The following is a 19,371-nucleotide window of genomic DNA, read 5'->3' on the forward strand; positions in this document are numbered from 1 at the left end:
AACACTTTCACAGATTAAGTCCTTAAAAAGTAGAAAGTCTTACATTCATAAAGTCAAAGAATTAAATCTTACAAAATGCAAACTGCAAAAACAAAAATTATATATATATATATATATATATATATATATATATATATATCCTTTTTCCCTGTATCTTTAATTTCAATGCTCACTTATTTATATTATATATATTATATATATTTATTTATTTTGCTTTGTTTTCCCGTATAAATAACTAAACATCCTAAAATCTAAATACAGTATGAAGTCATATTTTATGAGAAACTGAACAAAATTAAGTGAGTTTATGCTTTAAACAAGAGCAAACATCTATCAGTAAACTTGTTTTCTCTTTGAATTAGGTTGGTTTAAGTTGAATTAAGTTGACATTGGTAGATATTTGTTCTTGTTTTCATAAAACAAATCTGCATAATTCACTTCTCAAGTAAATCTATTTTGTTTTCAAATTTTTGACATTTGCACATATAACAAGACAAGAATACTTGCATTAAATATTATACATACACATTTTTTAATTACATATGTTAATTAAATAATTTAACAGGCACCATTCTATAATCATTAATAGCAGCTATTGTTATTATTATTATTATTAGTGTTATTATATTATAAGATTTATTTACTTAACTTTTTTTAAATTAAAAAATATGTATCTTTCCTGCACATGACATATATAGCATGTAAATAGCATTTTGATGTGGTGTGAAGAGTACATTCATTTAGACAGATGAAGCCCTTCTTGTGCCACATATGCCCCCGCGTGTCAGCAGGTGACTTCATCACAGCCATCTCCAGAAAACAGAATGATTTCCTTGCAGAGTGAGCCTGAAAATGTATACTCCCCCTCCTCTCATGCCAGAAAAAAACGCTCCTCTATCTTACTGCGACAGCCTGGCAAAGAGAGGATGTCAAGTTATTTTCCTCCCTCTGTAGTTTCCTGAAATGCAATGACATTTTTCACTCACAGGTCACACTCTCATAACCAGGACATTGCTTTGAACATTTGCCTCCTCTTGTACATGGATGGCACGTTTCAAACTGTCAAAATGTGTGTCAAGCTGACTGTTCAACTTGAAATGTATGTAGTATTTGTTGAGAGCATGCCTGTATTGCGTTTAGTACCATCTCACTCGTCCCCCTTGGCCTAGGGGACTCACAAGGTCCTTTGAGTGCCCTTGAGTTCCTCCTGTCTGCAGCGAGTGCCTCTTTCTCTTCTAGGGATGATATAAAATCAAGCAGCCAGTTTGGTCATTCATCTTCATGATCGACACCACGGGTTGGCCATTTCCCCCTACAGGTGTCTTTGTGCTCGGCATGCTAGGAGAAATGTGCTGCTGGCATTCACATCAAGCCTTATGTCTCACCTCAATGCCAGAGTGTGTCTGGAGTGCTGGCTGTTAGTTTCGGCTCTGCCTCATCCGTTCCACTGCAGCCATACAAGCTCAAACCGCACCTGCCTGTCTTTCTGCCCAATCTGTCAGGCATTAAGAGCTTTCAACAGCTCTGCTCATGGGCAGTTACAGTTTTAATGGCTTCCAAAAGGATCATAATTGCATCCATTCAACAGAAACTCTTTCAGCGAGACCAGCACTTTTCATGTTTCACTGACTCCCATATTTGCCTTTTCCCCTGTACCTGTAATTTCAATGCTCACTTATTTGCCACTGAAATCTTTGCTGTCCTCATAGCAACCGATATGGGACGACCCTGTTCTCTGTCTCACTGACCACTTATGATCAGATTTGCTCTTTTCAAATCCCACTTGACCTTTCACCCTTTTCTTTTGAATAGACCGCAAATTGAATAATGGGTAAATGGTAAAGAATGGGCTTCGATTTTTGTAAGAGTCAGAAATAATTCTCTGTTTCACTGTAAAACAATCTTTGTTTTATTTACTTCAAATACCTTACCAATGGTGTCTCTTTTGAGCTGTTCAGTCTCATTCTGTGGTTTATGTATGTCACATTCGCAGCATGTGTGATGCTTCTCATATTTCTTTGTTTTTGCAACAGTGACAAATCATTTGTCTTTCCTTTAACATCTCTGGCTGCTCTAAATCAATATGTAACACAAATAGATGTGAGAGCTATCAAAATCCTTTTAAAGGACAAGTTCTCACACACCAGGAGCAAGCACAGTTCAGTTTTTAAGAACTGGCTGTCTTTCTGTTCATGTGTGTGAATTTGATTTAAATTTGCCACACCCCACAGGATATTGAAATGGAAAATGATTGACAGGAAGTGGAATTTATTGGATTAGTGAACACAGACTGTGTGAATACTGTGATGTTTTAATATGTGTAGAAATATGAAAACACACTGCTTTTGTGTGTGTTGTGAAACAGGCCTGAAGGGGTTTGTTAGGCATGATGCCACAAGATAGCCTTTAGTGCCTTATTGCTTTTAAAAGTTGGTTAGACTTACTATAGAATAAGAAAACATAAAGCATTTTATTAAAATGTTATATTAGTAAGCAGGCAGGTTTTATTAAGTATGTTCTTCTGGAAGATATAGTGACTAGTGACAAGAGGTGTATTCTATTTTAATGTAACTTATTTTAATAAACAATAGCAGTTCAGACTATGAAAAGACAATCAGGACATCATCAAGAAATGCAGAGGTCAGACAGATTTGGCCACAATATCAAAAATATACTATGTCTACTTTTGAAGCGATTTTGGAAGAAATAGTGCATCACCTAAAATCGTCAACCTGCTATCTTGACACACTTCCCACATCTTTTTTTAAAAGTGTGCTAAATTGTTTAGAAGCAGATCTCTTTGAAGTGGTGAATGCCTCACTTCATTCAGGGACATTTCCAAACTCACTGAAAACTGCAGTTGTTAAGCCTCTCTTGAAAAAGAGCAATCTTGATAACACCATTTTGAGCAATTATAGACCAATATCTAATCTTCCTTTTATAGTCAAAATTATAGAAAAGGTTGTTTTTAATCAGCTGAACAAATACTTCAACTCAAATGGATACCTGGACAATTTTCAATCTGGTTTCCGACCACATCACAGCACAGAGACAGCACTCATTAAGATAATAAATGATATTCGCTTAAATTCTGACTCTGGTAAAATATCAGTGCTGGTATTGCTAGATCTCAGTGCTGCGTTTGACACTGTCGATCATAACATACTACTAGAGAGACTGGAAAACTGGGTCTGGTTTTCTGGGATGGTACTCAAATGGTTTAGGTCATACTTAGAGGGGAGAGGCTATTATGTGAGTCTAGGAAAGCATAAGTCTAAGTGGACGTCCATGACATACGGAGTCCCACAAGGGCCAATTCTTGCACCGCTCTTGTTTAGCCTGTACATGCTCCCACTGAGTCAAATAATGAGAAAGAACCAAATTGCCTATCACAGCTATGTTGATGATACCCAGATTTACCTAGCCTTATCTCCAAATGACTACAGTCCCATTGACTCCCTCTGCCAATGTATTGGTGAAATTAATACTTGGATGTGCCAGAACTTTCTAATAATAAAAGTTATTGCATTTGGAAACAAAGATGAAGTGTTCAAGGTGAATGCATACCTTGACTCTAGGGGTCAAACAACTAAAATTCAAGTCAGGAATCTTGATGTGATTCTGGAGACAGACCTTAGTTTCAGTAGTCATGTCAAAGCAGTAACTAAATCAGCATACTATCATCTTAAAAACAATGCAAGAATTAGATGTTGTTTTTTTTCCAGTCAAGACTTGGAGAAACTTGTTCATGCCTTTATCACCAGCAGGGTGGACTGGTTTAAAATTGCTTGTTTTTATTTTTGTTTTATTATTTGTTTCTTTTATGTTAAGAACTTTGAATTACCATTGTGTACGAAATGTGCTATATAAATAAACTTCCCTTGCCTTGCCTACAAAAAATTCATATACGCAAACACAAAGAAAAAACAATTAAGTAATAAAAATGTTGATGAATTATTAATATAAAATAACTGAATATTTTTCATATTTCATATCTAAAAATAGAAAACAGTTATTTTAACAATGGTAAAAATTGTATTTTACTGTATTTTTGATAAAATAAATGCAGCTATGGTGAGAACTGAGACTTATTTCTTAGACATTTTTTATTTCATTAGACAATTTTGATAATTATTAAGGAACAATTCTGCATTTGTGGCTTAATAATCTACATATATTCTTCTGTCTATAAAAAAAAAAAGTAAGTGACACTGATTCTTTCCCTGCAGAGGTGTGAGTTTTGTAAAGGTGGTTCAGCATGCTTGGTTATAATAAGTGTACGTGTTGGCACTGAATTCACAATAACTAAAAAAAAAAATATCCCTTTAGAAGCAACATCAGGTGCACATGCATTCGTGGTCAACACAGCCTAATAAATTTCCTTGGAGATCTGCTCAACCATACACGTTTGTTTTTCTATCATGGCAGAGCTTTTGACTTGTTTTGTCTTTTCAGTTTATTATATGCATTTCACTCTAATCTTAAACCTATTTCCCACAGAATACTTTTTGGATGTTTATCTTGTCATTAATACATTATTTAGTAAAGCCATTTTCATGACCTGGTCCCCACAATAATAGTGTTTTAATATCCATGTTGGAACATTTAGTCCTCACAATGTACACAAAAGCTGACCCTCCTACTCATACTCGCAGTGTTCCAGTGATTAATGCTACAGGCAGAGGTTGTGTTCCACAGACATCACCCCAGTGATGAGAGACATCTGTCTGTGGTTAGCTGCATGTGTCTCCTCTTGCTTTTCATGTTCTGAATCCACACTATGCCTGTGTGTGTGTGTGTGTGTGTGTCTACAGTACCAGCACACTGCACATATTTGTTTTTGTACTCAAGTTTTGCTGTATGACTCACCAAGATGAACTTGATCAAGTCAGAAAAGGTCAAGGTTAGCCAGTAAATTGGCTCTAAGCAATCAGCCCTCTTGCTAAGCTTATGATGCCGTGTTTGTGAGCGTGTGCATTTGTGTTTGTGTGTGTGTGTGTGTACACTTTTATCTCTGAGGAGGGGTTTGATGAGGTTCTGGCAACTTTGAAGTTCACAGCTCCTGTTATGACACTACGACTACAAAGAACAGTTGTAGAGGGGTCATGTGACACACACACACACACACACACACACACACACACACACTTTTTAAATCAACCAATAGCAGAACAACATGTGTGATAAACAGTTACACAATGAATTCACAAAAAAAAATGTGTATATATATATATATATATATATATATATATATATATATATATATATATATATAATATATATATAACACATTATGCTCTTGATTAAAAAAATACAACATTTTAAAAAAATTTAATTAAGAAACATTTGAATATTTTATTTACTTAATATTTTATTTACTTAAAAGGCAAAAATAGTTTAGAGAATGAATCTTGAATTATTATTATTGTTGTTATTATTTTCCCCTTTTACCCAAATTGTTTTGTTGTTGTTGTTTGTTTACAAAAATGTAACTCTTAAAACTTTCCTATGAATATAATAGATAGCCTATAAATATTTAATATAAAAAACTCTAATATAATAGATACATTTATTTAGTAGGAAGTTTCAGATTTTTTACTGAAAATGTTTTTTTTTTTTTTTAATTAACACAATTCACAACATCATGAAACCTACTGCGGACTTGTGACAGAAAGAAGAAAAAGAATTAGGCAGTAATGTGTGTGACTGTATGTCAAATACTCAAGGACATGGAACAGGCCTTGCCTATTCATGTTTCCATCCTCATAAACCAAGCAAAACAGGTGTGAATGTGTGACCCAACAGGAAGTCACATGTTTGAGTGTACTAAACCCCCGAACAGCTGTCCCCCCAGTCATGTGTGCTGGCATGCTAAGGGGCACTAAAACAGGGGCTGCTCTTTATGCGGCTTGGAGCTTATGAGTGTTTGTTGAGTCTAATATAAGCACAGACGTAGAGAGAGGTTATTTAAAAACACACAAACCCTTTGGCCTTCCACTCATTTGAAGCAGCTTCTACATTTTATAGTGAACAGACACACTTTAAATAACGCTGACCCTGTATGCATGTGTGTTTTAAACAGGTGGAGATCGAAAAACTGGACTACCATCACTACCTCCCCCTGTTCTTTGACGGACTGTGCGAGACAGTTCACCCCTATGAGTTCTTCGCTCGACAGGGCATCCATGACATGCTGGAGCATGGTGGCAGTAAGATCCTGCCTGTTATTCCACAGCTCATCATACCCATTAAAAGTGAGTGTCATTAGGATGAAATCTGCTTCCTAATGCTCTTCCTGTCCTATAGAATAATTGCTGTCCAAAGTAACTAATTATTATTATTATTATTTTAAGTCACAAAATCTTTCAATGGGGGTCAGTCTGTCCTACAGAGTATGCACTTCATCTTAAAGGAAGGGAAGAACAGAAGAAGCATTCCAAAGCTTGCCAAACTAAAAATGGCATTAAATTAGTAATAATATTACAGTATTAAGGGAGGCCTCCAAGAGGCTACCTTCCAAAACTCTAAAGCAGTCACTCTCCATAAATCTGGCTTATGGAAAGGTGGTAAGAAGCAAACCTTGAAATGCTGAAAATGCATATTACAGCTGGAGTTTGGCCAAAGGCATGTGAAGAGCTCAACGGTTTGAAGGAGAATCCAGTGTGATGAGAGCAATATTGGGCATGGGTGCTTTATTTTTTGCCAGGGGTTCTTACGATCCTGTGTAAATTATATAATATCATTTTTTTTATTCGTTTTTTTGTGAAAAACGTTTTTCCAAGCAAAGCAAAAAGACCCCTTTTATAGAAGTTTGAACCGTTTGTTATAATGTGTTTTTTATTTATTTAATTTAATTTTTTTTTTTTTTTTTACAATGCAAGTTTTTATTGGTTAATTTTTGTTTGTCTTCCTGTTTAAAAAAATGGTATTATACATGCAAGGTACATCTTACTGACAAAATAAGCTTCTTTCAGGCAGAACTTAGCATACATTAGAAAATCATGGATAGAAGAAGGAATGGATTAAGCTAACTGGAGGGGGAAAAAACACAACAAATACTGACCTTACACACAGCAAAGGTCACATTGAAGAGAGTAAAAACAAGAAGGTGAAATTTTGCACTGGTCAAATCGAAGTCCAGAATCAAGAATAAATGAGCTCCTGTGGGATGATTAAATGAATCAATTCTTCTTCTTGATTGCAAGATAGATAGATGGATGGATTAGAACACTTTTTCTTCCCTCTCTCACAGGAATGGCTGCAGGAGTTAAACTAACGCAATTACTGAAGTGTCTTAATGTTGTGCTCCTGTGGTATTTAGAGAAGGAAAAGGTATGTGAGGTCGTTCATTTTTAGAGACTAATATGAGGGAGGAATTAACGGTTCCTTTATTTAGAGAGATTTAGAAACAGATCTTCACTCCTCCAGATGCGTCACACACCACAAATTACTGAGCACTCCTTTGGTGCAAATGTCTCACTGATTGAAAACAGTTTGCCGTGTTTGTTTGGTAATTAGAATTTCATAGTGTGTTATACAGATATAAGATAGCAGGAAGTAAGTGGAAGTGATTGGTAAAGTACAATGTACAGCTGCCACTCTTATACCGTCAGGCAGGCTTTAAATGCATCATAACATCAATAATCTTTGATAATTCAAGGGGCAACCAAATATATATTTATTGACAACAAAAGCTTATTTCTCAGTAGAAGTCAAATCATATGGAAAAATAGATATTTATGAATGAAAATGCTTCTTTCAAGTGGTCTGTCATTCTTTTGACTAACCATTGAACCACAGGAATATGGGATATCATGCCAGTTGCAGATGAATGTTTTTTTGTAGTATTGAATTGATGCTTTCTTCCCAGCATACAGAGCCTGTGAAGGAAGTGATTTTTCAACTATGGATGGAGAAAAGGGAGTGTTGTTTACAATCAGAGTTGTAAAATGGCAAAACTATTCCTGACTTCAAAATGTTTTTGGACCTTCTTTCTTGTTTTCTTCATCTCTCTGTGTTGTCTGCAGATGCTCTCAACACGAGGAGCAGGCAGGTCATCTGCACCACGCTGAAGGTTCTGCAGCACTTGGTTGTATCAGCAGATATGGTGGGGGAGGCGCTGGTCCCATACTACAGACAGATCCTGCCCATCCTGAACATCTTCAAGAACATGAACAGTAAGCAACTGATTTAAATCTGTAACTGCTTTTGGTTTTTATAAAAGTTTTTTTTTAGCTTTTGAAATCACTTTTGTGAAATATATACTGTATATATCAAGTGTAGCGTTGGTTCTGGCAGGTCATGTTAGTCAAGCTTGTGTCAGCTGACTCTTCAGCTGTTCCTCAAACCTTCCTATAGGGATGTGACACCTATCACAGCACCCATATATGAGGTCCTTCAGTATTATCAGCTGTTTAGTGTTGCTCAGTAGCTAATTATCCTCCTCTATCCCCTGCTCCTCCTCTCATCCAGTCAGGATTCACCCTTCTGATTCCCCTTTGAATCAGACTAATTTCTAAAATGTTTATGTTAAATGATTGAACATTAATGATACCTGCAATAAATCCATGTTGGTTCTTCTCTATTTACCCAACTGGAGTTATCGCTGCACTCTCTGCTGTCATTCATGCTAGGCTGCATGAATGCTAGGCTGCACATCCAAACTGTATGCTAATTGTCAATCATCTTTGATGACAGTGGTCCTGACAGAAGTATTTTTAATCAACAAATCTCTCAAGACTGTGTAAAAACAAACAAATGGTGGTCTCAAAAGGGATGGTTTTATGCACAATACACAGAGGCGTGCCTTGGAAAAGTGACTTATTGTTTTTATAGAACAGCAATTTTTACTTCTATAGTATGTTTTGTAAGACTACATTCAGTGCTTTTTCTTCTGCTTGGTTTTACGTTTAACTTTTTTTATTTTATTTTTTTCTATCTCTGATCTGCCCACATAGAAAAACACTAACAATTAACATTGATTTTGCATTGATCCCTGCGGCCCTTGTCTTGCTGGAGATCAGTGCTTGTTTTTCAGGATCCAAGCCTTCAGCTGTGATCTTTAAAGCTGGTCTCAGATCAGCCGACTTTGGCACTGCTCTGAGTCACTCTTATTGAACATTCTACATCATTACAGAACATTTATGCCGACTTTCTACATGCCAATACAAGAATCTACATCATCTGGCGACTGCATTTCTATTGATTGTGTAGTTATATTTGTGTCTCTTTGTCGTCTGATGTCTTTCATCCTTTTAAACATGGTGCTGAGGCCCGATGAGCATTCTGTATGTGTCCTGGTTTCGGACCAGTTCACGCTTCCATTCATTGCCTTTGTCAGGCAGACTATAGGCCTGCCAGACATCTTCAGACGTGAGGACAAGCATTGTGGATCAATCACCTCATCACGGGCTTAAGCAGCCGAAATGCTGCCACCTCACTCCTCTGATCAATATCCAATTTGAATCTTTTGTCTTCTTAATTCCGTTACATTATCTGCTAATGTTTTTTTTTGAGCGAAAGTAGGAGCACTGGAGGAGCAGAGAAAGCTTCTCTCATTAGCTCCAGGCTCCATATTAATCTCCTCTGTGAATTAGCGGTAGGAAAAGTCTTTTAAGTGTTTAATGCCTGGTTTACAAGTCAAGATCAGGACTGGTTAAATTGGTTTGCCTTGGTTGTACGGCACTATTCTGTGCATCTTGTGAATTTAGAAATGAGCAGTTGCTATTTTTATCTGCAGATTTAAAAACAAACCTTTTAGTTCTGTGCCATAGTTAAGTAGTCTGATTATATGAGATAGAGAGAGATGTTTGGAGACTTGCAGTTTATTGAAGCTGGGCTAAAAATTAGTGGTCGACCAATATATGAACATTTAATTTAAGAAACCTAGCAAACTCCAGCTGTGAGATCTTGTGAAGTTTTTATCATTTTTATCCAGCATGATTGCGTGTTCTCTGTGTGATGGTCGGTCCGTGTGAATTGAATGATTTGAACTTTAAACTCGTGATTTCTCGCACTTTATGCATTATATTATATTATATTATATTATATTATATTATATTATATTATATTATATTATATTATATGATATTATATTATATTATATTATATTATATTATATTATATTATATTATATTATATTATATTATATTATATGTTTCTCAATTATTATTATTTTTTTAAGCTTTATAATCAATAATTATCCAGAATCCAATTTTTATGGAAATTTTTAAATGCTTTTGTTCAAAGCGGCTTACGGTAAATGATACATTTTGTCAGTTTATGTTCTCTAGGAATCAAACCCCTGATCTTGGCATTCAGAGCTACATAAACCTTGCAATTTTTGGTTAGACCGTTCCTTTAAAAATAAAATTTGTGGTAAATTTGTTCTAGGCAGAACTCCTTGACCCTGGAGTAGTTATAAATGAACTATTTCTGTATGCGTTTCCCTAATGTTATTCCACTCTGTTTAAATCATTAAGAGTCTGGAAGTTTAACCCCTTCGATCAATATGTAGCACTGACATCTTGCTGTGTCTTTTCACTTTCTGTGGGTTTCTAAGACTTTTGTGGTCACTTGGGCTTCAGGTAAGCTTGATTTACCTCCTGATTAGCCTGCAGCATTTTCACTTGTGTGAGTGCGTGTTTGTGTGCTGCTGTACTTCAAACTACTGAAAATGCATGCGAATCACAGATGCAGTTTACACGCTTCTGTTGTTTTCCGGCTGGGATGATTCTTGTTGTTAATCAAACATGGTGACGTCTCTTACGAGGGACAGATCTGCTCCATCATGCAGTAGATTACACACACACACACACACACATACGGCAGTAACTTAATTTCCTGCCTGCTTGCCTCTGTCCAGTACACACTCCTTGAGGAGAACACACTCCCTGCTTAGCAGGACGCTTCCTGACAAATGTGTCTGAACAAATGTCCCGCTAATGATGCTTAACGACCCCGAGCTGTTCTGCCGTTAGCCTCTGCTTCACTCCTGTTCCCTGCATGCACGTGTGTGTGTGTGTGTGTGTGTGTGTGTGTGTGTGTGTTTGTGTGTCTTTTTTATTGGCCTGCATTATCTTTGAGCTGTTAGTCTGCTTTCCACATTAATCTGCTCCAGACCTGCTGTGATACACTCTTTTTGTTCCTATGAATCTTCCTGCTGGGAATGCCGATGAGCCTGATAAGCACACACACACAGTAACATATATAGTGAAGTTTTATTTAGAAATAAAAATACTATTTGTGTTCATGAGGTGGTAGTTTCAGGGGTGTAGGGGCTGGTGATATATTATCTTGGTGGCGGTCTGGTAATGTTGTTCCTTGTATGTGGATGGCAGAGGTGCTATTAGCCTCAGGTGTGTCTTATCACACGTTGCCAGTAGAAGTTTGTACCTCAATTTAGCGACCTCCTACCATTGTGAGACGGGCTCTGGAGGGTAACAGCCACTCAAGGCAATGCAGACCTTATATAATGCAAATGCAATTCCATATACACGTAGCTTCACATGTTTTTGAGTGATTAGCAGGCCTAGACAGAATCTGTGGACTTGGGGGATTTAAAACTGGATTTAAGCATTTTTTGGTAAATGTGTTAAATGGAACAGAGAGTGTAGGCTTATACTTCTATTGGAAGCTAATAGTTTATTTAAATAAGCCAAAATATTTAATACATTAAGACAGAAGTCACAAGTGAATTTTTGTTAAAGAAAAGACCAGGACTGTTGCTTAAAACTGCATGGCCTGGTGTTGAAATGTATATGGCTAGTCCAAGGTTTTTCAAGGCCACAATAAATGGCCCTTTTGCAAGGGGACTCTTTCCTAAATTATAAAGGCCATATATGTATCAAGAGTCATTTATACAGTACTTTAAAAAATACAAATATTATAAATATTTGTAAAATATTTACCTTCTATTACTTTGACAATAAATCTATGATAGTCAATTAAAAAATAAAAATACTTGATTATTTTCACAGTTTCTGACTAGTCTTTAAAAAATCAGAGTGAAAATGTGCATTCTAATATGTTGGTAAAACAAATGTTATTAAATAAAAATAATTAGAATAATAATTATAATTAATTTATAGAATTTTGTGAGTGCATATATATATATATATATATATATATATATATATATATATATATATATATATATATACATATACATATATATATATATATATATATATATATATATATATATATACGTATATATATATACATATATATATACATATATATATATATACATACATATATATATATATATATATATATACATATATATATATATATATATATACATATATATATATATATATATATATATATATATATATATATATATATATATATATATATATATATATATATATATATTTTTTTTTTTTTTTATACTATTATTATGCCTATTTGTGACCCCCTGGAGATTCCCATATCCCAGTTTACAAATCCCTAGACTGTAGTGTGCTTGTGTGTGTGTGTGTGTGTGTGTGTATGTATACAACTTGGTTGTGTGTGTATGCCTATACTTGTTCACTAGAGAACATCTGCCCATATTGCTATCATATCAAGTGCTAGTCCATGTTTTTGAGAGACTTTGTTTATCACTGCTGATACGATACCCTCTTCTCCTGTAAAAAGTATATTCATAAGAACATGCTCGCACAAACACAAAGCAATACAATAAAAGTTTCATACCCTGCTCCCTATGAGCTCGTAATTTTCCTGTCTATGTCACGTGTCTTCCTCTCATGGGGGATTTGAGCCAATCTGGTCTCCTGCAGGACTCTTACAGCAATGATGAATTCATCATCTCAGCCACTGCTGCCCCCAGAGAGAAGAGAACAGCTCTGCCAAGCCCACCCTCATGCGTACGATTCTCCTGTGCACACCTGACCTGTCTCAGCATGCTTCATAGCCCTTAATGATGCTGCTTTAACACAGCCAGTCAATTTATATATTTTACTGTACATATAAATTGTAAATATATATTGAGCAGCGGCTCAAATTTAAAGGTCAATTGATTACAGCCCGGACTCATCAGTACCTGACTGTCTCTGCACACATCAGCCTATTGCTCACATACACACACATGACATCATCCACATGTGTTTCTGCCTTTATTTCTCTTACTCTGTTTTTTGTCTCTGAATTTAATTTCCTTTTTTTTATTTCTCTTTCTTTTGTGAGACACTGTCCATGGAAGCCTTCACAGAGAGTATTTTATAAGTATTGTATCATATTGGATAAATATTGACTGAAATTGGATATTAAATTGTTCATGCACATTTTCTGTTTATAAATTTCGATCGCCTTTGCCATCTAAAAGTTAAATTAACCTCATTTAAAGTTCTTTAATGATTTAAACTAATGATTTAATAAAAGTGTTACGTCTTTATCAAATCTCAAAATGAACTTCACTTTAAATAAATAATTTTTATTTATTTAGACAAAATGGTGTGTAAAATTAAAGTAGCAATTAGGCCTATGCACACTTTTGGTTTCATTTTCATTGTTCATTTTCTGTTTTGCATGCTTTAGTTTTCCTTTTTTCTCATTTTCCTGCCAATAGTGAGTACAATTCAGAATTTGAGATTCCGTTTTCTGTATTGGGTAGCTAAGCTGTTTTGTGAGTTTAAGAAGTGTGTGTTTGCTAACTGTTAACTGCTAACTTAAATTCATCTAGTTGATATTATTCTAGAAATATTCTAGTAATCTAGAAGTATCAAACTTAAGTGCTCTGAGTTGTCGAGTGATCTGATCTGGGCATTGAGTTAGTTCAAGATGGAGTTTATGTGTGTGTATTAAATATTCTCTGTATTAGCAATTCTCTGTATTAGACATTCAAACACTGACTTGAATGCTGTGGTCTTTTAAAAATGAGCGATGGGCTCATTCACTTTCTTTTGCTCTTTCTATTGATCTCTCCTGGCTTTAAGACTTTCGATCTGTGTTTGTATTAATCCGTGATCTGCCATCATCTGTTGTGCTTTTATCCTAAAGTTTTCAGCTATGTTAATGCAGCTCATTTTTGAGACACCTTTTGAGCTGAGATTCCTGATTCAGAGCACCAACACTGCTGCTTCTGTCTTCATCTGATCTTCTCACAGATATGAATGTGCATGCAGTGTTCCTCATAAGGGATGCATACGTATGAGCACATACTTCTGAAGCTGCTTCCATGCACACTCAAATATGTGGTGTAATAGTGCTTTCATGAGCTAAATGAATAGGCGGTATTTTAAATAGTCCATCTGCATATCCATTGACTTGAACTTGGATCTGAGGCTGTGAGAAATCTTGTTTGAAAACAAGGTTGATTAATTTGCACAATAAAGAACAAGGACTTATAGTTCATAATGGCACAAATGGAGGCCCACAAAGACATGCACTACTATAATATAAAGTCTATTATATAAATCTCTACATTCTTCTTTTTTCTTTTGAGTATGTGTGTGTGTGTGTGTGTGTGTGTGTGTGTGTGTGTGTGTGTGTGTGTGTGTGTGTGTGTGAGAGAGAGAGAGAGAGAGAGAGAGAGAGAGAACCTGGTCTCTGGTAAAATTATTTATTAATAACTATGTTTTATTGTCATGTAATTGAATTGTGTATTTTAAAAATGTTTAATAAATGATTTTGATTAATTTATTTTATTACATTTATTATTTATATGTGTTATATTTAGATTTAAATATATTTAATTTTATAAGTTTTATACATTTTGTAATTCTTATTTCTTTAAATTTTGTATAATTTAGAGAAATGTATTCTAAATCACACACACACACGCACACGCACACACACGCACATTCGTGTTTACTTAGCTGCTATTTGGGGACATTCCATTCTGTAGGTGTGGTTTTTATATTGTACAAACCGTATATTCTTTCGCCCTTCACCAACCCAACAAGAGACTTCTGCAATTTCTAAAACAAACTTTATTTAGTTTATTTTTAAACCCATTTTACAAATAAAGATGTCCCCAAAGGGAGGTTTTTGGAGATTTTATCAGATTTAGCTCACTTTTGGTACAAATTTTCCCCCAAAATATGTTAAGTAATATAAAGTAGTAGGGAGTGATGGGATGGCAGCAGTTTATGAGCTGCTGCAGACACAGTAAAAAAATCTCCTGTGACCCAAGAGCAGCTGATCACACCATCACACTCTTATTGAGAAAGAGAGAGAGAGTAGTACTGACACCTGACCAGACCTGCCTCCATATGTGGTGAGAAGTAAAACCATCTGTTCTAGAGGGCAAAATGTTCCACACCTGAACCAACTCAGTATGTGGGTGTGTGCATATAGTCTTTGAATTTGTACTACTCTTCAAAAGTTTGGGGTCGCTAAAATATTTACTTTTTTTTTTTGAAAAAAGTATTTTCTGCTCACCATGTCTACATTTGTTTGCTCAAAATACAGTATAAACAGTAATAGCATGAAATATTATTACAAATTAAAATAATGTTTTCTATTTTAATACATTTTTAAAATGAGATTCATTCCTATTATGGCAAAGTTGCATTTTCAGCAGCCATTATTACTCCAGTATTTAATGTCCCATTATCGTTCAGAAATCATTCCAATATGCTGAATTGTTGCTCAAGCAACATTACATATGATTGTGAGTATTGAAAACAGTTGTGCTGCTTATTTTTTTTTTGTGTGTGTGTGGAAACAGTACTGTATTTTTCCAGGATTCTCCAGAATTTGATAAATATAAAGTTAAAAAGAACAGTATTTATTTGAAATAGAAATCGTTGTATAATAATGTATTTACCCTCACTTTACTGCCACTTTTGATCATTTTAGTGTAGCCTTGCTAAATAATTTTTAATTTCTTTCACAAAAAAAAAAAAAAAACATACCGACCCCCAACTTTTTAACAGTAGTAGAATTAATTTTATTGTGTCAAAGGTATCAAACAAACCAAACTCTATTTGATTAGTTCAATTATACTTGAAAGCAAGGGTTTATGACATATCCCTATAGTGTCTTTACTAAAATGTTGAGTCTCATGATGCAGCATATCCATGAGCGCACACTAGAGACTTACACACACACATATATATACAGTAATACACACAACCAAACAGAAACACAATACTCCATGATAGATGACTTCTGTTCCTGTGGTAAGCTAGTAAACACATCGGTCACCACTGACAACGCCATCTGTGCCTGTACTATCATACGTACGCAACTGCACAAACCACACACACACACACACACACACACACACACACACACATACACAGTGTCTCATGTGACAAAGCTTTTAAATCTGTGCAGCTACTATCCAGACTCCATTTCCACTCTACAGCACCTGTGTGTATCCTTAATTCAGTGTTAGCCCTCCAGTCCAATGCTTCCTCATTCACTACCACCTGAGACCCAGACACACACGTACACACAAACTCCTGACAGCAGGCAGCTGAAGATGGTTCTATTTCAATGCAAATAGCATCTCATCCACAGGGTTGAGGTCTCTAGATTAGATTTGTGAGTTTTCCGTCTAGCTGTACTCTGCAGCAGGGACTCCGTTAATCAGCTGGATTGACTTCTTCATGCCGTGGATTCTGTTTCTGAGTTGAGCAGAGTTTGGTTTAATAGACTGCCGATCCCTCGCCAGACCTGCTGAAAGCACGACCCTTGCTGAGAGCTGAGCTTGACTCTCTCTAATAGTGACTGGAGTAGATAGGCCCTGTTCACACCTGCTATTAAAATCCCATGGCAAATGGACAGGCGAAACAGATCACATCTTTACATGTTTACATCTTGTTTTGCTTCACAGAAGCATTTGGCTATTCACAGGGGTGCACAAGCTTTTCACTCTTTCTCTCATAAGAGCATCTCAAGACCATTCCTCTCACTGCACAGTGTGACCCATTAAATATAACTATATATAAAAAAGTAATAATAGTAATAATAATATTTCACTTTATTTAGTTTTTTTTTTTTATGATAAACAAAATAATACATAAAGTGTGATCACATTATTATATTTTAAAATAAGTTTTAGGGAGTAAGGGAGTATTGCCTAAAATATAATTATTTTATAGTAGACTTCAAATAAAATGGTACTATTTACTTTTTTTTCTTTTTTAATATAAATTTTCATCATTTACATACTTAAGCAAACTTTTATCTCGCCGGGTTGTCAGCAAATTTGAACATTGTTAATGAAAGAAATGTCAGTTGTGCTTTGAAAATGGCAGCGGATAGCTTAGATTTATGCTTCCAGTTTGAATAGAAATGTTATACAGTATTACAGTTTGTTGATCTAAAATAATAATTGTACATTAACAGCTGTCAACTATGTATGCAAATCAGCAGTCAGAACTTATTTACACAACTCATTTTTTATTTTGGTTCTGCATGCACCCCTTGTTATTCATATCTTTTGCTTTAGTCTGCCAGTAGGAAAATGTACATTTCCAAATATTACTTGCAAATACTGTTATATTCCATAAAGACTATATACAGTACATATATTTTACAACTTCACTACATTAGTGTCACGGTTTGGTGAGGGAGGACCCAGATGCAGAATGAACAGGGGAAACAGAGTTTATGAGCAAAATGGGAACACAAGAGGACAAGACAGGAAGACAGTCCACACAATAGGCTAGGGCAGACAACAGGCAAGTTGAGATGGGATAGGTTCTGACTCCAAGGCAAAAGGAGACTAGGTAGCACCTCAAAGAACCGCAGGCTAGGCCTAGGAGATGGTAACACTTAAAGCACAGAAACCAGGGCAGATTCGGGAAGCAGGACAAGAACCAACTTGACAGACACACACAAAGACAAGACCTTGCAAAACAATGACTAGGGAGGATAAACAAGAAAGAAAACTGAAAGTGAAACAACAAAGTAATAAAATCAATTCTAGAAATAAAAAAACTGAGACCTATGAAAACAAAAAGGATAACAAAAGGGAAAAAGCTCAGAATAAAAGGACTAGAACTACAAACAAAATAAAAAAGACAAGACGGTGACCTTGCGGATAACTAGAACATTTTATAAAAATGAACCAAACCAAAAGGTTTAAGAACTAAAAAAATAAAGAACTGAACCTCAAGACTAAAACTAGGCTATTTACTTAATTCAGGAAAAAAAAACTATAATTTATTCTGTGTGGGTTGGGGGCAAAAACCAGACCGGATGCAAAACACTGACATGCAAACTCCAATAAGACACAAGCAAGGAGCATGCACATGACCCTCACACAAAACTAACCAGCAAAGACAAGAGGGAAATGAGCACAATATAAAGGGAGCAGAGCACACGAGGATCAGGTGTAGACAAATAAGACTAAACAAGATTTATTAATTTACTCTCTTTTATGGAATTGCCCCCCCCCCCCCCCCCCCCCCCATATCTAAAGATGCAGGAAAATTAAGCTGTTTATGTTTCAGAAAAGCCTCTTTGTCAGGAATTAGGTTTTGGAAGAGCAGATTGTACTAGAGAAGTTTAATGTTCAGTGTTCTTGTTCTCATCTTGTATCCTCAATCACACAGATTACAGCCAATTAATCTCTCACCTTTGTGCAACTCCCACAGGAATCTGACCTAAATACATCAAGATGAGTTTTTAATCTGAGTGTGTATGATAAGGACAGTCTTCAGAAGGCTGGTGCATGAGTCTCAGAGTGGGCTTTGATGACCAGACCTCTGGTGGAGCTGTGAAAGATCTCATTTGATATCAGCATGAATCCTTCATCTGTCACACAGCAGTGTGGTGTGATTCAAGCGTTCTGACTTAGCATTAAAGCAGAGAAATTAGACAAATTAGGCTTGCAGTTGAATACTAATCTTCATTTCATATAGGATGTAGTGAGATGAAGATATCTCCCATGTATGTATCTCTGTTACTAAATTTAAACCAGGCTTAAATATTGCACTTTTTTTTGATCTTCAGTAAATTTTTTTTTCTTACTTTTGTTTGTGCTTTGGCATAGAATGTAAAAAATAGTAATGCAAATATGTTGTTAAACCAACAAAAGAGAATGGTTTAACAAATAATTATAAATGAAATAAAACGCAGGAAAAAATGTTTTTATAATGTTCTGTTTTTTTAAGATTGGACCCTTTTTTTAACAAAATCAATTGATACATGACTCAAATGTGTAGAATGTCCCACCCATCCCATGTTTCACTTTCATTTCCTGTATCCTCTGTGTGAGAGAGAGAAAGTAAAAAAGAGACTGGGCAACAACTACAAAAAATATTTGAAAAAAAACAAGAATTTCCTAAGAACGTGTCTGGCCTGGTGAGGGCTGATCGGAGCTCAATGCCCAGAGGTCCACAGCTGGCCCCTGACCCACAAATGAAGAATTAGCAGAACAGCCTGGCAATTAGAGCCCAAATCCCT

General features: G+C 35.5%; 1 protein-coding gene across 1 annotated transcript in view; it reads left to right on the forward strand.

Moving 5' to 3' along the window:
• pacrg (PARK2 co-regulated) overlaps positions 1-19,371 on the forward strand; it is an 84,231-nt gene that overhangs the window by 44,728 nt on the left and 20,132 nt on the right. The window contains exons 3-4 of the mRNA XM_026286220.1: positions 6,083-6,254; positions 8,028-8,177. Coding sequence (XP_026142005.1) covers positions 6,083-6,254; positions 8,028-8,177 — 322 coding nt within the window. The remainder of the gene's footprint in view (positions 1-6,082; positions 6,255-8,027; positions 8,178-19,371) is intronic.

This window comes from Carassius auratus, chromosome 17, assembly GCF_003368295.1.
Source record: "Carassius auratus strain Wakin chromosome 17, ASM336829v1, whole genome shotgun sequence".
Lineage (NCBI taxonomy): Eukaryota > Metazoa > Chordata > Actinopteri > Cypriniformes > Cyprinidae > Carassius > Carassius auratus.